Raw genomic sequence first — 21,787 nt, 5'->3', positions numbered from 1 at the left:
CCGTTGCCTCCCTCCTGCTCTGCAGCCCCTCCCTCCTCCTCTGCAGCCCCTCCCTCCTCCTCTGCAGCCCCTCCCTCCTCCTCTGCAGCCCCTCCCTCCTCCTCTGCAGCCCCTCCCTCCTCCTCTGCAGCCCCTCCCTCCTCCTCTGCAGCCCCTCCCACCTCCTCTGCAGCCCCTCCCTCCTCCTCTGCAGCCCCTCCCTCCTCCTCTGCAGCCCCTCCCTCCTCCTCTGCAGCCCCTCCCTCCTCCTCTGCAGCCCCTCCCACCTCCTCTGCAGCCCCTCCCTCCTCCTCTGCAGCCCCTCCCTCCTCCTCTGCAGCCCCTCCCACCTCCTCTGCAGCCCCTCCCTCCTCCTCTGCAGCCCCTCCCTCCTCCTCTGCAGCCCCTCCCTCCTCCTCTGCAGCCCCTCCCTCCTCCTCTGCAGCACATCCCACCTCCTCTGCAGCCCCTCCCTCCTCCTCTGCAGCCCCTCCCTCCTCCTCTGCAGCCCATCCCACCTCCTCTGCAGCCCCTCCCACCTCCTCTGCAGCCCCTCCCTCCTCCTCTGCAGCCCCTCCCTCCTCCTCTGCAGCCCATCCCACCTCCTCTGCAGCCCCTCCCTCCTCCTCTCCTCCTCTGCAGCCCCTCCCTCCTCCTCTGCAGCCCCTCCCTCCTCCTCTGCAGCCCATCCCACCTCCTCTGCAGCCCCTCCCTCCTCCTCTGCAGCCCCTCCCTCCTCCTCTGCAGCCCCTGTATTTCCTTCTCGGCTCCCCGAGGATCAGTATAGGTCAGTATAGGGGTTGAGTTCAGCCCCGACAACACGTTGCAAAAACGCTGGTGCACTGAATCATGCGAGGGAACATGACATTCAACCTGGAAACCATAGCAAAACTGTGCCCACTGTTTTCATAGCTGTTGAACACGCCCCAGCTGATTTCTGTAACGTCAGTAGGCTATGGACCCGCTCGCAACAATAAAAGTACTCCGATAGCGAAAAAAACAACAACAAACGTGTGAAGCCACAATATAGTTATAAGCCAAATAATGTAGCTTACTACTTTGATTACCAAATAAATCTAGAAAAAGTAGTAAATATATATAAATGTGTGTAAAAGACGCAGGATGAGGAGAGCGCTAAGGGCAGCTCTTACAGGCTGCTGCCTGGGGCAGCACAAATCTCGAAGCGCGTCGCGACTCACATGGCGCCGAATCGACGTATCCCGGTAGGCGTCGACTTGTGGTAGTTATGTCGATGTCTCGACTAGAGATGTAACGGTATGAAAATTTCACATCACGATTATCGTGACCAAAATGATCACGGTTATTGTATTATCACGGTATTCATAAAAGATTGATGAAAATGTTCAAAAAGTACTGAGAGACTCACTGAAATCATTTTACGTTTTATATTGAAAACTCAGACCCAAAAAGGATTGATACACTCACTGAAATCATTTCTCCAAGGCTGCACGTTTGCATCTGGGAGACTGTTGCCAACTTTAGTTGATGGACAGTATTTACCATGTTTTTCAAAGCACTGTAATCACGGTACCACGGTTTTAATGATAATGAAAATTTGAAAGGGTATGGTTATCATAAGGAATTTTATCACGGTTATCATTAAAACCGGTTATCGTTACATCCCTAGTCTCGACGAGTCAATGCAACCCCTAGTGTCTTGTAATCTAATGGTGTTCTGGACGGTTGGGTTAAGGCATGAAGACACTGAAGTTAAAGGTAGAGAAAGCTTACATTCAAGGCTGTTAATTAAAGGTTACAGTACTTAATGCTTTTCCCCCCCAATATTTTATTTTCAGTTTTTATAGAACAGTAAACGAACAAGACAAACGGGATCAGACACAGGAAAAGAAAAAGAAAAAAAAATACAGACATCAACATTCAACATGGTGCTACCAGTCGCATAAGGTGCTTATGTATTTGCAAGAGACAACATGCATGCGATCCCATACAGGGGGTCCATGAGATACCCACTGAACAAGCCATCCGCTACCCCCAACCTCAGTCACTAGTCATTGTTAACCTCGTCAAAGTCGGCCCAAAACGGGTCCCTGATAGCCGAGAACCTTTTAAGCGAGTCGGTTCTCAGGGACCTGAGTCTCTCCATGTGTACAACAGAGATCATGTCCATCAGCCACACGTGAAAAGAAGGTGAGGAGGACTTCCATTCCTTCAGAATTTGTCCCCAAGTGTCAGAGATTGTTGCACAGCTGTAGGGAAGTCCAGAGAGGACTCCGAGCAGCCGAAGATGGCGAGTTCTGCCTCCGGCTGCAGAGTTATTTTATAGGCCTTTAGAGTACCAGTCAAATATTTTGGCCCAGAATCCCGTTAAAGAAGGGCAGAACCAGAAGGCATGAGATAGTGTGCCCTCTAGTAGTTACTGCTCATTAAGCAGGTAGCTTATTAAGGATGAACTAAATGTGAATTAATGTACCCTTATAAAGTGTTACTGCCCCACTTTGCAGGTGTAGTTTGACATCAACTATTAACTAGAGCAGCTTTAAAAGAGGTTCAGCGGGGTGTGTGTGTGTGTGTGTGTGTGTGTGTGTGTGGTGTGTGTGTGTGCGTGTGTGCGTGTGTGTGTGAGTGGTGTGTGTGTATGGTGTGTGTGTATGTGTGTGTATGTGTGTGAGTGGTGTGTGTGTGTGTGTGTGTGTGTGTGTGTGTGTGTGAGTGGTGTGTGTGGTGTGTGTGTGTGTGTGTGTGTGTGTGTGTGTGTGTGTGTGTGGTGTGTGTGTGTGTGTGTGTGTGTGTGTGTGTGTATGGTGTGTGTGTGGTGGGTGTATGTGTGTGTGTGTGTGCGTGTGCGTGTGTGAGTGAGTGGTGTGTGTGTGTGTGTGTGTGTGTGTGTGTGTGTGAGTGGTGTGTGTGTGTGTGTGTGTGTGTGTGTGTGTGTGTGTGTGAGTGGTGTGTGTGTGTGTGTGTGTGTGTGTGTGTGTGTGTGTGTGTGTGTGTGTGTGTGTGTGTGTGTGTGTGTGTGTGTGTGAGTGGTGTGTGTGTTTTCTACCCTCTCCTGGTCCTTCCAGGGAATGCCACGGAGGCGAGTGTAAAGCTCCAGGTGCTCCCTGGCCGTCAGATCTTCAAACAGTGCGTCAAACTGTGGGCAGTAGCCGATACTCTGCTGGACACGCAACAGCTCCTTCAGGATGCTACACACACACACACACACGCACGCACGCACGCACGCACGCACACACACACACAACATTATTGATTTCGTACCTGGCCTTGGTAGTTATCTAGTTTGACATTATAGAGTGCTTCACAGTATATATATATATTTAGAACACGGCTCTCTTGAATACTCGATTCTGATTGGTCAATCAACAAGATTCACCGGTCATTATTTCTCGACAACCGACCGCTGCTCTGCCACACCTGGATTAATCAGTTGATAAGAGCCTTTTGTCAGCAGACACTACTAATTAGGCCAACCAGTTGCAGCTGTGGTGTCTTGTGTGCCAATTACGAATGAAACCGCTTTGTCGTTGAAAACGCTAATAAAAAATCTATTTGAATAATTATTTTTGTCAGATTATTGAATGATTTAGTTGTAGGCCGTGTTCTAAGGGGGATAATGTATAGTGAGCCGGTGATTACTGGAAATAATGACCTTCAGGTGAATGATTAAGCCGTCCGCTGCGCGTCGGGCTCAATCATTCACCTGTCGGTCATTATTTCGCCAGTAATCACCGGCTCACAATACATTATCCCTTACATATTTAATTTGTCCAAAATGACCAGACACACTACTGCACACTAGAGGTCTGCCCGGGCCTGGAAATGAACCCAGAGCCCACATTCTCTGTGACCATAACGAGCCCTACCCGACCCCAGCCCTAATTGTTTATTTAACCCTACCCGACCTCAGCCCTAATAGACCCTTCTCACGGGGGCCATTTTGTGTCGAGAAGCCAGGGTAAACACAGGTGCAAGCAAAACACTAATGAGGGTTTCCAACTTCCATGATTGGGATTTGGAAACCCTCATTAGTGTTTTGCTTGCACCTGTGTTTACCCTGGCTTCTCGACACAAAATGGCCCCCATGAGAAGGGTCTATTGTTTATTTAACCCTACCTGACCCCAGCCTTAACTGTTTATTTAACCCTACCCGACCCCAGCCTTAACTGTTTATTTAACCCTACCTGACCCCAGCCCTAATTGTTTATTTAACCCTACCTGACCCCAGCCCTAATTGTTTATTTAACCCTACCCGACCCCAGCCTTAACTGTTTATTTAACCCTACCTGACCCCAGCCCTAACTGTTTATTTAACCCTACCCGACCCCAGCCCTAATTGTTTATTTAACCCTACCTGACCCCAGCCCTAACTGTTTATTTAACCCTACCCAACCCCAGCCCTAATTGTTTATTTAACCCTACCTGACCCCAGCCCTAACTGTTTATTTAACCCTACCTGACCCCAGCCCTAACTGTTTATTTAACCCTACCTGACCCCAGCCCTAATTGTTTATTTAACCCTACCCGACCCCAGCCCTAACTGTTTATTTAACCCTACCTGACCCCAGCCCTAACTGTTTATTTAACCCTACCTGACCCCAGCCCTAACTGTTTATTTAACCCTACCTGACCCCAGCCCTAACTGTTTATTTAACCCTACCTGACCCCAGCCCTAACTGTTTATTTAACCCTACCTGACCCCAGCCCTAACTGTTTATTTAACCCTACCTGTCCAATACCCAGAATCGGGTCTCGGGTCCCGTCAGGTTCGGGTCGTGTAGCAGGCCTCTGCTGCACACCACACATAATAATCCATAATAATACATACATGTATGATGCTGCTTTCTTGCATTCTGCTTGGACATTCAGCGTAGTCTCTGTATATAAGTTGGTGCATACGGTATTTCTGGACAAATGTCAGTATCAGGCGATCTACAGTATCGCTCAGTATAGTGCATGCTAAAGTGTTGACATGGAAGGCCGGAGGTTGACCTGGACAACTCCCCAAAACCGGGTGTATTCCTGTACAGTGAAAGGGCCTGTCCTCCCGGTATTGTACCTGTTTCCACTGATGAAGGCCTCCCCTCCTGTGGTGCTCTCGTCGCCGGTAAGCATTTTAAAGGTGGTGGTCTTCCCGGCTCCGTTCACCCCCAGCAAGCCAAAGCATTCGCCGGGACGAACGCCCAGACACAACCTGTCCACGGCCAGGATATGACCCATCTTCCTGGACTTGTAGACCTGAGCGAGAAGGCAAAGAGAGTGCACGCAGATGAACGTCACATGAACAGTTCACATCTTTTTCAGATTTTGTTGTGATAAGTTAACACTATTTTAACATGCGAAGTGTCGTACAGTAATAATTGTTGATATGACAGTCAAACTCAATCTAATCAGGGGAGTTTATCCACAGAAACAAAGTTGATAGGTCTGTTTCAGCTTGATCTCGTGGTAATTGCCCAATCAATACTCGATTTCAACAGGCTGTTTAAGTGTGATTTCTTCTAGTGTTTATTTACCGTGAGCCAATCGGACAACCCATTCAAGAATTATTGATGTTTAAGTAAAGTGTGCATTTCACACTAATTGCCATGAGATACAATTTTAACTTCCAGTGATTTGAAAACTGCAGCAGTCAATATTGCGATTTGGATATTGTTTTTGTATTAACTGTGGCGACCTTTGTGAGGTTGTCGATCTTCAGCATGTCGTTGTCGGCGTCTCCTCGCAGCACTCTTCGCCTCTCACAAGCAACGTCTACATCATCATCCTCTATCGGCTGGCAGCTGACTGGCACTCTCCTGGATCAACACACACGCAAGCACGCACACACGCACGCACGCACGCACACACACACACACACACACACACACACACACACACACATTCATTTCTACTCGGGCACTAACTTATTCCTGTAACCGTACATTGTATACTCACTTGTTAAACTTACACAGCACTTTATGTAAACAGGGAGCACTTGGCAATGACAGCTTATTCTTGAAGGATAAATCCACCCTACTGGACATACTGTTTCACTGCTATGTCATCGATATTTTCTGATGAGCTGCTGTAGTTTCGTTTTTTGGTGTACACATTTCCCCTGAACTTGCCTTGTCTACTTCAATTTCAGTTAGTGCATTTTGCACCGCATTTGGCTAGTAGTGCACTGCATTTCCCAGAATGCATTTCAACAACCCCCTAGCAAACTCACTTGGACTTGTTGCATCCAGCTGTGGGTTTTACATGCAAGTAGAGAGAGCAATTCATAGCATTCAGTTGCATCATCACATGGCCATCTTGATGGGAAAATAACAGGTGATTGTAATAAATTCACAAATGATCACAATCAATCACATAGCAAACACAGCCAATGAGCTGTGTGTATTGTAAAGCGCCATATTGGTAGGAAATAAGTTAAGTTAAGTTAGTTGAGTTATTATTGTTTTTATTAATTATTTTTAATAGTACTGCACTGTTTATATTTACTAACTTTTATACTGTTTTATTTTTTCTAACATGTATTCTTGTTTATTGTAATGATTATGCTCTTGACCTGCCTGGGGAATACAGAAATTAGCCTCTTGGCTAACACATTTACATTTAAGTGTGAACTAAAATGTTGATTGACTTGTACTGTCCCCCGCCAAATTAAATAAATAAGTAAATAGATTTAATCAGATTCCATTGTACACGTGTACACACAAAGCAGTATGTTATATGTCATGTTATTTATAATAAACCAACATGCTAACACACTCACAGAGGTTTATTTATATACAGCAACATGCTAACAGACTCACAGAGGTTACACCAACATGCTAACAGACTCACAGAGGTTACACCAACATGCTAACAGACTCACGGAGGTTTCCTGAGGAAGTTATACTGGCACAGGATGGTGATGAGGAAGCCGACAAAGCCCTCGATTGTCATGGCAACGAGTCCTCGAGTCACGATGTCCCACTCAAATGGAGACTTCATCTTGTCAAACTGGCCTGAAAACACAGATTCAGTGTCTGTTTAACAAGACACCATCAACTGAAAAGCAGACAGGGAGGACCTGAACAGGGCCGGTTCCAGAACAAGATGACTAGGGATGCATCCTAGATAGGAAGGGGTGCACATGCACCGGCCGACCCGGGTGGCTGGCCGCCCGAAAAATTTGACATGTTATTTTACTAAAAATAATGCATTTTACCATCATTTCAAATAGAATGATACCAGCCAAGCAAGAATATTTCAAGTGTTTCAAGTGCTTTACTGAAATATTTGGACCATATAATGATAATACAATTATCTCAACCTTAAAATGTTACATATAGGTTCTAAAAAGCCATACATTCACATCAAAGAACAAAGAAAAACAACAATTATAATTCAAGTTTAAACAGTAAGTGTGCAGCTGCAGCATGGAGATTTCATTGTACCTTTGGTTAAGACCAAATAATCTCTTTAAATGCTGTAAAGTGTTTAAGCAAAGAATATTGCAACATAAGTATTTCAGAACATACAACACTCTACTAGGCTACATTATCTTTTATTATTATGACATAATTTCCCCCCCCCCCCTCCCCCACTCTTTTCAACTGAGCATGCAGACAATTAAAATAAGGGTGCAATGCGTGCTTTTGCACCCCTGTAAAACCGGGCCTGGACCTGAAAAAGGACTGCACTGAAAACCAGCCCTGGGTGACATCCCACAGACACGCACACATTCATTTCCAAAATGATGAAGCATTCTATAATTGTGTTTACACTAAATGCATTCGTACATTACATTGTCATAGATGTATTTTTGATGCTGCCTCAAGAAAAATTGTAAACATTGAAATGGCGATATTTAGGATTTGGCTTGAAACTAATGTCTCAAACCTTTTGAGGCTTACAATTAGTCACATAAGACCCTAAATTACATAGTTAGGTTTTCGGTTTATGTACCTACAGGCCCGTCTGAAGTTTGCCAATGAACACCTGAGGTGCCAATGAACAGGTAATATCATCTTATGACATCACTGATGATGTCATAGGCACTGATGATGTCATTCTACTGTCAGTCATAGTGATGTCATAAGAGCAAAATCATCTTATTACCTTACCTATTTTGGCGTAGTATTCGTTGATGTACTCATTGTAGGCCATCTCCATCAGGCCGTGGCCGAGGTTGTAGTTGGGGAAGATGAGGAAGCAGGACTTCAGGTAGCTGTTGACTCTTTTCAGATCCTGGAGGAGAAACCGAGGGAGTGAAGGAATACGTACAGAAGCACCCACAGGCTAACTCTGATAGTGCTGCAACACAAAACCACCTCGTTCTATTCCACAATGCTCTATTTTGGAGGGAGGGGGAGGATCTGTGAAATTGTTCCCATTTAGTCCTAATGTGTGTTCTTTCTTAACCCTAGAACACTAACGTCGGGTGATTTTCACCCGGACAATTGAATTCGCGTGATTTTCATTGTCTTGCTGCTGTCTGAGGTGGGCGGGTCCTTAGGTACCTTCAGGATGCTCACTGACGTCATTGAATGTAAGTTTGTTTCCCTGCTCCCATTCATGGTTTTTTCTACCGGCTACGTGTTCGGGTGATTTTCACCCGACGTTAGTGATAGAGGGTAAAATATCTTCGGGTTAGGGTTAATGGTATTGTGGTGACTTTTTTTTTTTTTTTCACCACACAAGTCCCATGAATGGGTGGACCGAAGGAGAAGTTGGGAGCTCCTGTTTTGTTTTGTTTTTTAAATTTTTATAACGATTACCTCATTTTTCCCGAATTTGACATATTTTTTATAGTGTCCCCCATAATATACTTTTTTGTGTTTTTTGTGATATTTCACATTTAAAAACAAAAGAAGAGTACCTCAATTTGCCATGTATTGTTGTACTTTAAGATATTTTGATGAGAAGTATGTTTTATGGGGTATATTGCATCGGGTGAAATACACCCAACGTTAGTGATGGTGTGACTTTAAATCACGTTAGTGTTCTAGGGTTAAAGGTCTTAGCTGATGAAGACTGTGTAGTGATGCACAGCAGGTAGCCTTCATCAGCGTTGATGCTGTGCTGCACAAGACCTTATTAAACGCACGAAGGACATTGTGGAGTGCTGCTGGCCTTTTCTCCTTTTTTAAGTTTCTACCTTGGCCCTGCACCTTCATTTACTTTATTTTGGAGTGTGCACGCTGCTGCTGTTTTTTAATTTGCAATTGTGCCATATGTCATTTAGCATACAATTCGAATGCAATCCAATGCAACTACATGTTACTACTAACACAAGCTTCTTATAGATACGTTAACTAGAGTGTAAATTACCATACTTGTTTACAACAAGACGGTTACACCTTGGTCGCACCAGGCCCGTCTGCGCAGCGTTCCGTCTGCGCCGCGGTTTTGCTCCGTCTTCTGCACGTCGGCATGTCCCACAGCACGCGCTTCAGAAGCGGAGCGCTTCCGAGCGCTGCCTGCCAGCTGGATACAAGATCGCGCGGGATTTACGAGATCGCGCGATACTGTGTGTACAATGGGGTGGATGTAAAGAGCACAACACACAAACAACACAGTCTGTCGTTGACTTGCTTTTGATTTGGTCATTTTCCCTTGATTGTCGTGCTTCTACCATGGGTAAGTAGGCTGAAATTATTTCTTTATTTGTCGTACAGTGCCTGTTAGCAGGAGGAGAACTCTTGCATTTCTTCGTCTACTTGAACGACTACGTAGAGGGGGAGAAGGAGAAGGAGTCGGTATTGCGTCTGCACACGGTGTTTTATTATGAAAATCTACCGGATTCTCGTGCAGTTGCTGTGTCTGACTTCCGGGCTGAACGATCTGCTCTGTGCAGCTTGACGCAGCTTCCAGGCGTCATCCGTGAAAAATAGAACTGCCGCGTATCTTTAGCGGAGCGGGGCGTCGAGCCGCTTCTGATACGCGCCTGGTGGGATCACACACGTTGACTAAAATGCCCGCGAGCAGCTCCGACGAGCGCGTCGGAGCCGGAACGCATACGTAACGCATCCTGGTGGGACTTCCCCGTTAGCTGATCTGATACTACGGTTAGCTAGCTAACACGCTGATTATCTAAACACAAAATCAATTAGACATATCAATGGTAGAATGATCAGTTCCTAGTCAAAAACCACACAGATATTATGTATGAATATCTATTTAGTTCTATTGAAACGGGCCAAGTTGTACATTTAGAAACGCAATCAGCTGTTCACAGTCGCTGTTGAACATAAGCAACCTCTGAAGAGTACGCCAGCGCTTTGGAGATGGTTGGGAAGCAGATTTGTCTCAGGCAAAATAAAAAGCTGCAGTAACGAGGGTCAAACTGACCTTGTCATGCTCAAAGAGCTCGAGAAGGAAGGTCGCCACCGTGGCAGTGATGCCTATGAAGAGGTTGATGACAATGAGGAAGACATAGGCAGTGCTGGGAACCTCGAACCAGAAGGAGGCAGGGTACATGATGGGAGTGATGGACCACCTGGAACAATCAGAGAGTCAAACTTGACTGGTATAGCACATTTCATATACTGTGCAGGGAAACTCATTGCACTTTACATCAAAACAGCAAACCACACACAAACACATCCGCCATGCAACTCTGTCATATGATGAAAATATACCCATGTCAAATCAAGAAAATATAGGACTTAATATTGTCAAGGACCTCATGATATGATTTGATATGATTGCATACACACAGTACTTGAATTATGTATATACAGTATATATTTTACTGACATTTCCAGTGATAATGATTTCGTATTTTTAATTCATGATTATGTGCATTATTGATATGGATCACAAAAAATGCTGATGCTGAGCAGTTGGTATTGCTTATCAGTTTACAGCAGGTGAAGATACCATGATAGGCCATTTCAATTTACATTCAAATATTAATTCGACCTATGTGAAATCGGGATTGGAGACAGGCGATTATGAATTATGCATTAGTGATCATAACTGTAATCAAGGGGACAGCCAGCGCCTCAGCCTTTTTTTCTAGGTCACGCGAGCGGGGAGAGATATTTTTCATCTTATTCATCGTTAATTACCATATAAATGAGGACAAGGGGGAGCGTGGCCTGCGGTGGCGTCAAATTCACACAAATCGGATGACTTTTGAGCATTTTCCTCTTGAGAAACTTCAAGGGGGAAGTAAAAAACAACGCTTTCTACTCTCTCTTTAGCTTAACCATATGAAACATTTTACTGTGGCATGAAAACCTCTAAACTCGCTTCACTTTTGGTTTTCACCTTCTGCGCAAATTCAAACTCCAACAGTCAAAAAACATGGCGGCAAGAAATACTATCGGTATCATAATTTCTTTCCACTGTATTAGAAGTAACGTACTGTTGCTCAGCCAAAGAGGAAGGAGGAATATTCTGTTGATTGTTTTATTCATGGGAACTGGAAGACTCAATCACATTAGCCATGTTCAGAATGGTTCACTCATTCACTCACTCACTATTCCACATGTAGTGTTTACTGAACTATGGGGAACGATCAAAAATTAATAAATCATACTCTTCCGCGTAATAAAATAGTCCCTCCTGGCTTCCTGCACAACCGACCCAGTTGCTGGACGTAATGTCAGCTAGACAGGCTTGTTGACAAACAGCTAACCTTAGCTAGCTAACTTTGGCTAATGCTTGTGCTAATGTTAGGTACGAGGCTAGGTGGCTTTTTTCTGGAGATAACGTGTCCGTTAAGCACTGCAATCCACTCGTCCATAGATAAGCCACCCCGGAGGTCGAAGCTAACCTTAAATGTTTCTATTTCGATAGGCAGCTAGCGAATGTTGTTATCGCCATTAGCTAGCTTGCGGCTAGCTAGTTCAGCTGTTGCATACTGATGACGTCACTAGCAGGAGATGACAGTAAACACTAGCGCAAGGCACTCTGGGTATTATGGTGACACAGGTTGGCTTAGGAGCTCCCGTTTGCGAGGATAGCAGGCTAGCTAGCTACCATTTGTTTTCTCAGAGGCGGAGTGTTTTTCGGGGATGCGGCTCTAGCTGTGGTATACGATAAATATACCACAGCTGTGAACCAATCAGATTGTTTGATTTGAGAGAGCCGCTTTATAATTGCTGTTCACTAGAAATTGCAATGCATTGTGGGCATTTTATAGTGGACTATATAGTGAATGAAATTAACAGTTGAGAATTCGGACACTTGTAAAAAATGGCAAACAGGGCTACTATTTCTGTAATAGGGAATGGTATCAAACAGGGCTTTTGGATCAAAGGTCTGACTGTGTAAACTGCTTAACTTGATTAAGGCTTAATGAGATGGGCAATAACCAGGTTACTCTGTCCATGACAACATAGCCATTGCGAGTTAGCATCCACTAAATGGCTCAAATGTAAAATGTACAAACATAAGATGACTCACCCGTAGAGGAGGAAGAGGGAGAGGACTGCGGGGAAGTTTGTGGGGGAGGTGTAGGCCGGCAGGTCGAACACGAATAGAATGAGGACACAACACGTGGCGGGTACCAGGTAGTTCAGCTGGGGAGAGACCAGACGAGAGCGAGCACTCAGACTTGGAGAAACACTCAATTTTACTCATTATATCTCTTTCCCATTCAAAAATCGGGATAAGTCAATTGCCTCGCCTGTGCGTTTCTATGTCATGTAGTGTTTAGTCTAGAGCTGCCGAAAATAATCGATTCAGAGATGCATCGCGATTCTGAATCGATTAACAAATATCAAAAATCGATTATTTAATTTTCTTTTTCTTTTTTTTTTTTTTTTAATAATCAAATAAAATAGAATGTAAGTACATGCAGTTGTTTATTTTAATTATGGATCATAATACAATGCAATTCCAAATGCACTTTTATTGGAAAAGTAGCCACACTGAGAAAAAAGAAAGTGAGAAAAAATAAATCATGTATTGCGGAAAAAGTGATGCATCGATTTAAGATGCATCGCGATGCATCGGAGATGCATCGAATAATCGAATCGAATCGAATCGTAGACTTGTATAATCGAATCGTATCGAATCGTGAGATCAGTGAAGATGCACAGCTCTAGTTTAGTCCACGCTCATCTTCTGGAGTAAGGTGAAGGTATAGTTTCGTAGGCCTAATGTGGCCTGTGAGCATATTGTGTTCACTGTGATGACTGTTTCTATTTTGTGTAAATGTTTGTATTTTCGGATGTAATTTGATTGTGACTATGATGGAAGACTTTAGGACAGGATTTTGAAATACCATGTGTATTGGTGTTTAATGTATACTATGATTGTCATGGTTTTTTTTTGCTACAGTTTTTAGATGGCTATGTTTTGTGTTACTGTTTGTCCTGTTTTTAAAACATCAGGGACCATGTTGGAAATAAGTGTTTACCGGTACTTTACACTTTTACATGCTATCCCTTTTATCTTTTGTCTCTATATCCATGAATAAAGTCAACCAATCAATCAATCAATGCCAAGAAGCCAAAGCCCTTCATTTTCTCCCTGAAATTTCCTTAATTACATAAACATAAATTATCGACTAAAAAATATCAGTTTTAATACTGTAAAGTAAGGTTAGCATTATGGGTTTGTAAGGTTTTACAAGGTTATTAATGAGTTATCGATGTTGTTGTCTCCTTAAATTAAATTATAAAGTAGGTTTTACATTAAATGATAAAGTAATGATGAGTCAAAAATGAAGTTGTGTTAAGTCGTGTTTAAGGTGGTTTTGATGTCTCCTGGTAAAAAGATGTGTTAACATCTGGTAACATGTCTCCTCCATTAATAACTCCGGGAAGTATTTTTAAGGGGATTTTGCATAAATTAAGAGGTGGATTAATGTAAATGTAAGGTTATTTTAAGCGATTAGTAGTTGTGTGGGATATCATCTCAGCTACCTCGATGTGAATCAAAAATGAATCAGTGGATGGCTTTGGGAAATTGGTTTAGGATAATTCAAATACAATCTGATATTTAGAGGGGATGACAAGAAACCTGCCATCTTCTCACAAACACACACACACACACACACACACACACACACACACACACACACGTCCACATGAACATCCTCCCTCACCATGTCCCACATGTAGTTAGCCAGCCAGTAGATCACGGGGTCACAGCCGCTGACAAACTGCAGGTGTTTGGCCTTGGTGGATTTCTCTGCAACCAGAAACACCACAAAGCTGGCTGGCACAAAGGACATGGCCACAATGATGAAGATAGCAATGACCACATCTGTCCCCTGGAGCCTGGATGTAGAGGAGCAGAGCATATTGTGCTAATTAAAGAAGAGACTTGATTCTCACACTTCTTAAATGATTTAAACCCTGATGTAGTTTGATAGTGTTCAGCTATAGAGGAGTGATGTAGTTTGATAGTGTTCAGCTATAGAGGAGTGATGTAGTTTGATAGTGTTCACCTAGAGAGGAGTAATGTAGTTTGATAGTGTTCAGCTATAGAGGAGTGATGTAGTTTGATAGTGTTCAGCTAGAGAGGAGTGATGTAGTTTGATAGTGTTCACCTAGAGAGGAGTGATGTAGTTTGATAGTGTTCAGCTATAGAGGAGGGATGTAGTTTGATAGTGTTCAGCTATAGAGGAGTGATGTAGTTTGATAGTGTTCACCTAGAGAGGAGTGATGTAGTTTGATAGTGTTCAGCTATAGAGGAGTGATGTAGTTTGATAGTGTTCAGCTATAGAGGAGTGATGTAGTTTGATAGTGTTCAGCTATAGAGGAGTGATGTAGTTTGATAGTGTTCAGCTATAGAGGAGTGATGTAGTTTGATAGTGTTCAGCTATAGAGGAGTGATGTAGTTTGATAGTGTTCAGCTATAGAGGAGTGATGTAGTTTGATAGTGTTTAGGTATAAAGGAGTGATGTAGTTTGATAGTGTTCAGCTAGAGAGGAGTGATGTAGTTTGATAGTGTTCACCTAGAGAGGAGTGATGTACCGTAAATTCCGGACTATAAGACGCACCGGTCTATAAGCCGCGGGACCAAAATTGACTATTTTTTTCTTCTATAAGCCGCACCGGTCTATAAGCCGCGGGTGTTTTGATGTTTAATTACCATATGAAAGGGTTCGTGCACAGAGAGGAATGTCGGGAAAGAGATGGCTGTTTGGGGAAGCTCCCATTTATTAACATTTCAACAAAACAAAACAAAAGTCAGGTCACTAATCCCCAGACAAAATCACACAACAATAGGCTATATGTGCAGCAAACCTGTAACCAGAGAAGTCAAGTCACTAATCCTCGTCTTCCTCTTCTTCCTGCGTACTGAAACCACCAAAGTCCTCATCTTCAGTGTCGGAAACGAACAGGTTCAGGGTGGCTTCGTCAACCACTCTCCTCTCTCCTTCATTGTCACTCAAAACCAACGAACTCCTCTTCATCACTGTCGGCATCGAACAGCCTCTGAAGCCTCTGACGGCCCTCAGCGCCAGCTGTGGCGGCGTCATCCTCTTCATCCCGCAGCAGTCCAGCGTTTTGGAACCCGTTGGTGATTGTGGATGTTTTCACACTCCTATAATATTCCGTGATCTTCCTTTGTGTTTGTCCTCCTGCTGCACCGTCCAACGCCTCACCATTGACTCATCGATGCCCAGGTTACGCGCGGCTGCTCTGTTTCCCTCTTTTAATGCGAGATTGACTGCTTTCAACTTGAAAGCTGCGTCGTGTGAATTTCTGCGTACCTTCCCCATGGTAAGTGAGAGTGTTGCTTCTACTGCTCGTCTTGTTGTGAATATTCCTTGATCTTCCTTTGTGTGAATTCGCCGAAGTTTGTGATTTTCTCCTGGTAGTCGGGGGAGGGAGTTGATGGCCGAGTGGCCGTTTGCTTACCGTAATTACCATATGTAAGTGGTCACGCACAGAGGGGATTGTCGGGAAAGAGATGGCTGTTTGAGGAAGCTCCCATTTACCGTATTACCGTAACATTTCAACAAAACAACATAACACAACACCACCGTTGTTTATTTTTACAGTGCACACAGTGTCCGCGGTGTGGTGAAAAGAGGGCAAGAGAGGAAATTAAAACAGAAGTGGATTTATAGTTAGAAAGAGTGCTAAAAAAGAGAGATTTTATTTGTATTTTTTTTTTCTGAAAAAATCCATAGATAAGACGCACCGTTATATAAGCCGCAGGGGCCAAAAAACGGGAAAAAAGCCACGGCTTATAGTCCGGAATTTACGGTAGTTTGATAGTGTTCAGCTATAGAGGAGTGATGTAGTTTGATAGTGTTCAGCTATAGAGGAGTGATGTAGTTTGATAGTGTTCAGCTATAGAGGAGTGATGTAGTTTGATAGTGTTTAGGCATAAAGGAGTGATGTAGTTTGATAGTGTTCAGCTATAGAGGAGTGATGTAGTTTGATAGTGTTCAGCTATAGAGGAGTGATGTAGTTTGATAGTGTTTAGGTATAAAGGAGTGATGTAGTTTGATAGTGTTCAGCTAGAGAGGAGTGATGTAGTTTGATAGTGTTCACCTAGAGAGGAGTAATGTAGTTTGATAGTGTTCAGCTAGAGAGGAGTGATGTAGTTTGATAGTGTTCAGCTAGAGAGGAGTGATGTAGTTTGATAGTGTTCAGCTATAGAGGAGTAGTGTAGTTTGATAGTGTTTAGGCATAAAGGAGTGATGTAGTTTGATAGTGTACAACCATAGAGGAGTGAAGTAGTTTGATAATGTAAAACCATAGAGGAGTGAAGTGTTTCCACCCTGAGTACCTGAGCTGAATTTTGCCTTGATGACCATGACGCCGTAGCAATAGTGCCGAGGTAAAAACCACCAAAGAAGAAAAAGAGAATAAAGTAAATGGTGCTGAGCAACTTACAGGTAGTCCAAAGAAAGGCTGGCGCTGGTCCGATTCATTGGGTGGTTTGTCCCTGCAAAACACAAATGTGCACACGCATGCACGCGCGCGCACACACACACACACACACACACACACACACACACACACACACACAGACACACACACCTTTGTTTATGTCCATGTAATCAACAAACCAAAAACGCTCCCAAAAAACCAAGCGACGATTGTTTCCAACTTGTTATTCCAATGGGAAAGTTATTCCCAGTACTCAGCAGCCAGGCTGTATCTTATATTAGTAGCAGGCCTCTCTTGAGAATGAGACCCTGTGTCTCAATGAGATCGACCTGTTTTGGCTGAGACCCTCCCCGACTCCGCCCTCATCCAGCAGCTTTCCCCTACTGACCTGGTCAACAGGCTAACACCCTACCATCCATCAAAAAAGACTTGCAATCTTTTTCTTCTTTTTATCTCTCCCATCTATTTTATTCCTATTATTCATTTTCATGAAAGTTGTTTCTTATCCTGTGAATGTAAAGCGTCTTTAAGCACTGTGAAAATCAATATTTAAATAGAATCCATTATTATGATTATGATTATGATTGTTATTAATATCAAATAAAGGTTAAATTAAATACAAAATTACCGTATGCAGCAGGGTTGCCCTTGGATGCGGGCAGGTTGGCACGAAGGATAGCATTGTTGAGGACATTGAGATAGGTCGGCATGCTGTGGTAGCCTTTATTGTTATACAACACCTGGACACAAGGGGGAGTTCTGTCAGCAGTCGCTCTTCTTTGTGTAGTAATCCTCCTAGTCCATTGCAGACTGATTGTCTTACCTGAGCTGATCTGCGAACTGCTATCTTGCGAACCATGGGAGGTGTCTTCCTCCCAAAGGATGCTGGGATTGATTTCTGGATGTTCCCCACTGTTATACCGCCATACCTATTGACAAGAATGACAATCATCTCTACCTCTAAAATGAGAAAATAATGAATGAATGAAATAAGAACTAAGTCGATGCCAATGTGGGAAGAACATGAACGTGAAACTCTCCAAGTTGTCATAGTATGGTTTTCATGAATGCGCATACAGATGGTTATTAAAGTCGAGCTGAACCCAAAAATGACTTATTTTCTTTTAGTTGAAATACCTGGGTATGCAGTGCACCTATTTAATAATGTATGCAAAGAAAATCACAACAATCTAATTTCTTTAGTTTTTCACACTTTTTCACATCAAAAGTTCATTTTTCAAGATTTCATTGATAACAGTAATGTACAGTTTGCTGACGTCACCTAGTACTATCAAATTTCTACCCCATTTCAACCAATCATATCCCGACATGCAGCTGTCAATCAAATCTTCATTTCAGGATAATTTTCTCTTCCAAATGAAGTAGAAAATGGCGCCTAGTGCCTGTCATCTGGCAGAATTCCTATCCCATAAACTAACTACTAACTTGGCCAAGAAACATGAACAAAAAACCAAAACTATAATCTCTAAGAATGCAAAGAAATGTAACTGGCTCGTTAACGCGCATTCCAGGGATATCGTATTTACAGCAGCGATAATGGCGCGCGCATCGGAGAGCTTGGTTGTCAGGGGTCGCACTTCGGAGATTCCAGGCCGACGGGCTGCACTCTCCGCTCGGCAACACGAAGGCAGCTGGCTGCCTGCGGCTCGCTGAGCTCCACTCAGCCACCAACCTCGCGTCACCAGGCTCTTCCCGAGGGGAGCGCCACAACACACTAAATCCCACTCGATTTGGAGGCGGAACACGCCAGGATTGGCCAAAGCCCAATCAAGTCCCCAGAATTGTCAAATAAAATAATCGACATGATACTATGACCCGCCTCTCAATCTGTCATCTTAGACAAACTATGTTTTCAGTCTGAAACGGACTCATATGCACGTGACGAACGGGTTCAGTTCGACTTTAAACTATATTGAAAACAGAGAGCAATATGTCTGTGTCTGAGTCTTCAGGAAGATCTACAATAATGTGTGGGGTTCCCCAAGGAAGGATCAATACTTGGGGCTTTGCTTTTTTTTATTTACATTAATGACCTTGCTGCTGCATCTGCTAAATGTATACTGCCTTTACTTTTTGCTGATGATACCATTTTAATTCTAACTTTGATTCTCTAATTTCAGAAGCAAACAAGGGAATGGGAAAAAATGCCAAATGGTTTGGTATCATCGGAAAAATATCTAGTTTGGTAAATCATTCATGTTGATTAACCCTTTATTACAGTTTAATTACCCATATCTATTGTATGGAAATATCATATGGGCAAGTACATACAGTATAATTATCTCCAGTCTTCACAGAATTCACATCATACAAAAAAAATGTTAGGTTGGCTACATCTTCGAACAGATTTGAACCATCAGCTGCACTTAAAAAAAAAATCTAAATCAACACATTCCAGGTATGCACTTTTGTCTATAAATATATATATATACCGTAAATTCCGCACTATAAGCCACACCGGAGTATAAGCCGCACCTGCAAAATTGCCTGTTTGTTACATATATAAGCCGCACCGGACTATAAGCCGCGGGTGTTTTAATGTTTTTTTTTTTTTGTGTGTTTTAATGTTTAATTACCATATGTAAGGGTTCATGCACAGAGGGGATTGTCGGGAAAGAGATGGCTGTTTGAGGAAGCTCCCATTTATTAACATTTCAACAAAACAACATAACACAACACCACCTGTGTTTTTTTTTACAGTGCACACAGTGTCCGCGGTGTGGTGAAAAGAGGGCAAGAGAGGAAATTAAAACAGAAGTGGATTTATAGTTAGAAAGAGTGCTAAAAAAGAGAGATTTTTTTTTTTTTTTTTTTTTTTGAAAAAATCCATAGATAAGCCGCACCGGACTATAAGCCGCAGGGGCCAAAAAAGGCCAAAAAACGGGGAAAAAGCCACGGCTTATAGTCCGGAATTTACGGTACTCACCTGTCTCTCCCTGCACCATGTACAGTAGGTTATACTTTCTAACATAATAATTCATATTCACATAATTCTAACATACATAATACAAGACATTCAGATCACCCCCCATATTGTCTCACTACCAATAACCAATTTTCAATACGCTACAGAGCCGCCATATTACGGAACACATACTGTATATCAATATTGCCAATCATCTCTCAACTCATTTAAATCCAAACTTACGACCTCTCTGATGAGTCACGCATGGCCCCCCTCATACATGATACATACACCTCACATTATCCTGTCACTTATTTTGATTGCTTTTTGTGTTTTTCCTTTTCTGTTCTTTTTTTACTGTTGATTTTCTTTTCTTTGTCTTATTTGTTTTCTTGTTTCCTTCTTGTTTCTGTTGTATTGTATGCTTTGCACACCTGGATTGTATTGTATTGTTATTATTTTGGTTTTCTGAGGGTAGAGACCCTGCACATTATTTTCCTGTTTGCATTTTTTTTTTTCCGTTTCACTTTTTATTGTGTGGAAATAAATAAAACTAAAAACAAAATTACAAAAGTGTCTCTGCACCAATGTCACGGGAGACAAGTGGTGCGTAGTGATTAAAGTGACACGGTCCTACCTGTGCAGGCGCACTCTGTCCGACGTGAAGAGAAGATACTCGGAGACATTACGGCCCGTGATGTCCACCAGGATGTCCCCCGTCACCACCTTCATGAGGGGGGGCCGGCCGCCCACCCCGCTGGGGCAGGAGAAGCCCGTCCCCTGCATGGAGCAGGTACAGCGCACTGGCTCGTGGATGGACAGGGGGAGTGTCGGAGGAGACGTCACCGGCTCTGACCAGAAACAGAGCAGGTACGAGGAGTTATAGTTGCCTCTGACTCAAAATGAACAACATTATTTGTAGATTTTTACAAAATATGAGGTTGTGTGATTGTATGGGGGTTTATGCATGCCTGGCACAAATAGTAGCTGCCAATAATTCTAAGTAAAGTAAAGGTAAAGTCCCACAATGTGTGAAATTTGTTCTCCGCATTTGACCCATCCCCTGGCGTGCACCGCGCTCGGGAATCATATGGTGATCTAACCCTCCAATTCCAACCCTTAGATGCTGAGTGCCAAGCAGGGAGGCAAATGGGTCCCATTTTTATAGTCTTTGGTATGACTCGGCCAGGGATCAAACTCACGACCTCCCAGTCACAGGGCGGACACTCAGACCACAAGGCCACTGAGCTGGTCAATTCTAACAATCCATGCATTGTCTGGGAAGTTTACTAATCAAAGAAAACGACTAAATAGAGCTTCAAATACTTTCCTGTAATTGTGTACTCATTTCACTCAATATCATATGTGTCTTATGTGGCAGCAAGGAGTTGGCACTAGTTTTACAACTCGAATCAAGCTCAAAGTCTTGACATCTTCCTCTATATTGAGCTGGTCGACCATTCAAATCTGAACAGAGACCGGCAACCGCTTTTGAGATGAGGAACAACTACAAATACCGTTGGACAGTGGTGGCGCAACGGTTAAGAGAAGCGAGCTTGTGACGGGAAGGTCGTCGGTTCAAAACCCGGGACCGGCAGGATAAATTTGGGTGAGGAAAGTGAAAAGGCAGCGCTTGCCCCTCCCTCATTACCACCACTGAGCTGCCCTTGAGCAAGGCCCTTAACCCCAACCGCTCCAGTGGAGCTGCTCAGTGGCCAGCAGATCAGGCTGTGGTTGTACTGGTCAGCTTCCAGGTATGAATGTGTGTTAATGTGAACAGGGCACTCCTGAAAAAGAGAGCATTGCTCTCAGTGAGACTTCCCCTGTATAAATAAAGGTTAAATTAAACAAAACAAAACAAGAAGTGTGGATAGAAAAAACATTCCGCCTCCATGTTCGATGTGGCTGTGTGTTGTAGTAGTGCGAGAATTCGGCAATTGGGCGGCACTAGACCCTGGGGTAGTGTGTGTTCCCCAAATCCAAGGAGTCGTCAAGTCCAAATCCAACTGATCGTTAAGTGTGTGTTCCCCAAATCCAACTGATCGTTAAGTGTGTTCCCCAAATCCAACTGATCGTTAAGTGTGTGTTCCCCAAATCCAACTGATCGTTAAGTGTGTGT

At 43.4% G+C, this 21,787-nt stretch overlaps 1 protein-coding gene across 1 annotated transcript in view; it reads right to left on the bottom strand.

The window, feature by feature from the left end:
- LOC310770987 (ATP-binding cassette sub-family A member 2-like) overlaps positions 1-21,787 on the bottom strand; it is a gene marked incomplete at both ends in the record, with an annotated part of 49,093 nt that overhangs the window by 7,283 nt on the left and 20,023 nt on the right. Inside the window, 12 exon segments of the mRNA XM_083663680.1 lie at positions 3,005-3,146; positions 5,018-5,196; positions 5,636-5,756; positions 6,821-6,948; positions 8,050-8,178; positions 10,282-10,429; positions 12,346-12,461; positions 13,994-14,168; positions 16,746-16,797; positions 17,371-17,482; positions 17,566-17,671; positions 20,306-20,519. Of these exon segments, the coding sequence (XP_083519806.1) occupies positions 3,005-3,146; positions 5,018-5,196; positions 5,636-5,756; positions 6,821-6,948; positions 8,050-8,178; positions 10,282-10,429; positions 12,346-12,461; positions 13,994-14,168; positions 16,746-16,797; positions 17,371-17,482; positions 17,566-17,671; positions 20,306-20,519 (1,622 nt within the window).

This window comes from Poromitra crassiceps (genome assembly GCF_964638095.1).
Source record: "Poromitra crassiceps genome assembly, contig: HAP1_SCAFFOLD_288, whole genome shotgun sequence".
NCBI lineage: Eukaryota > Metazoa > Chordata > Actinopteri > Beryciformes > Melamphaidae > Poromitra > Poromitra crassiceps.
The sequence above is the reverse complement of the archived record's forward strand: the minus strand, read 5'-3'. Positions and strand labels throughout refer to the sequence as shown.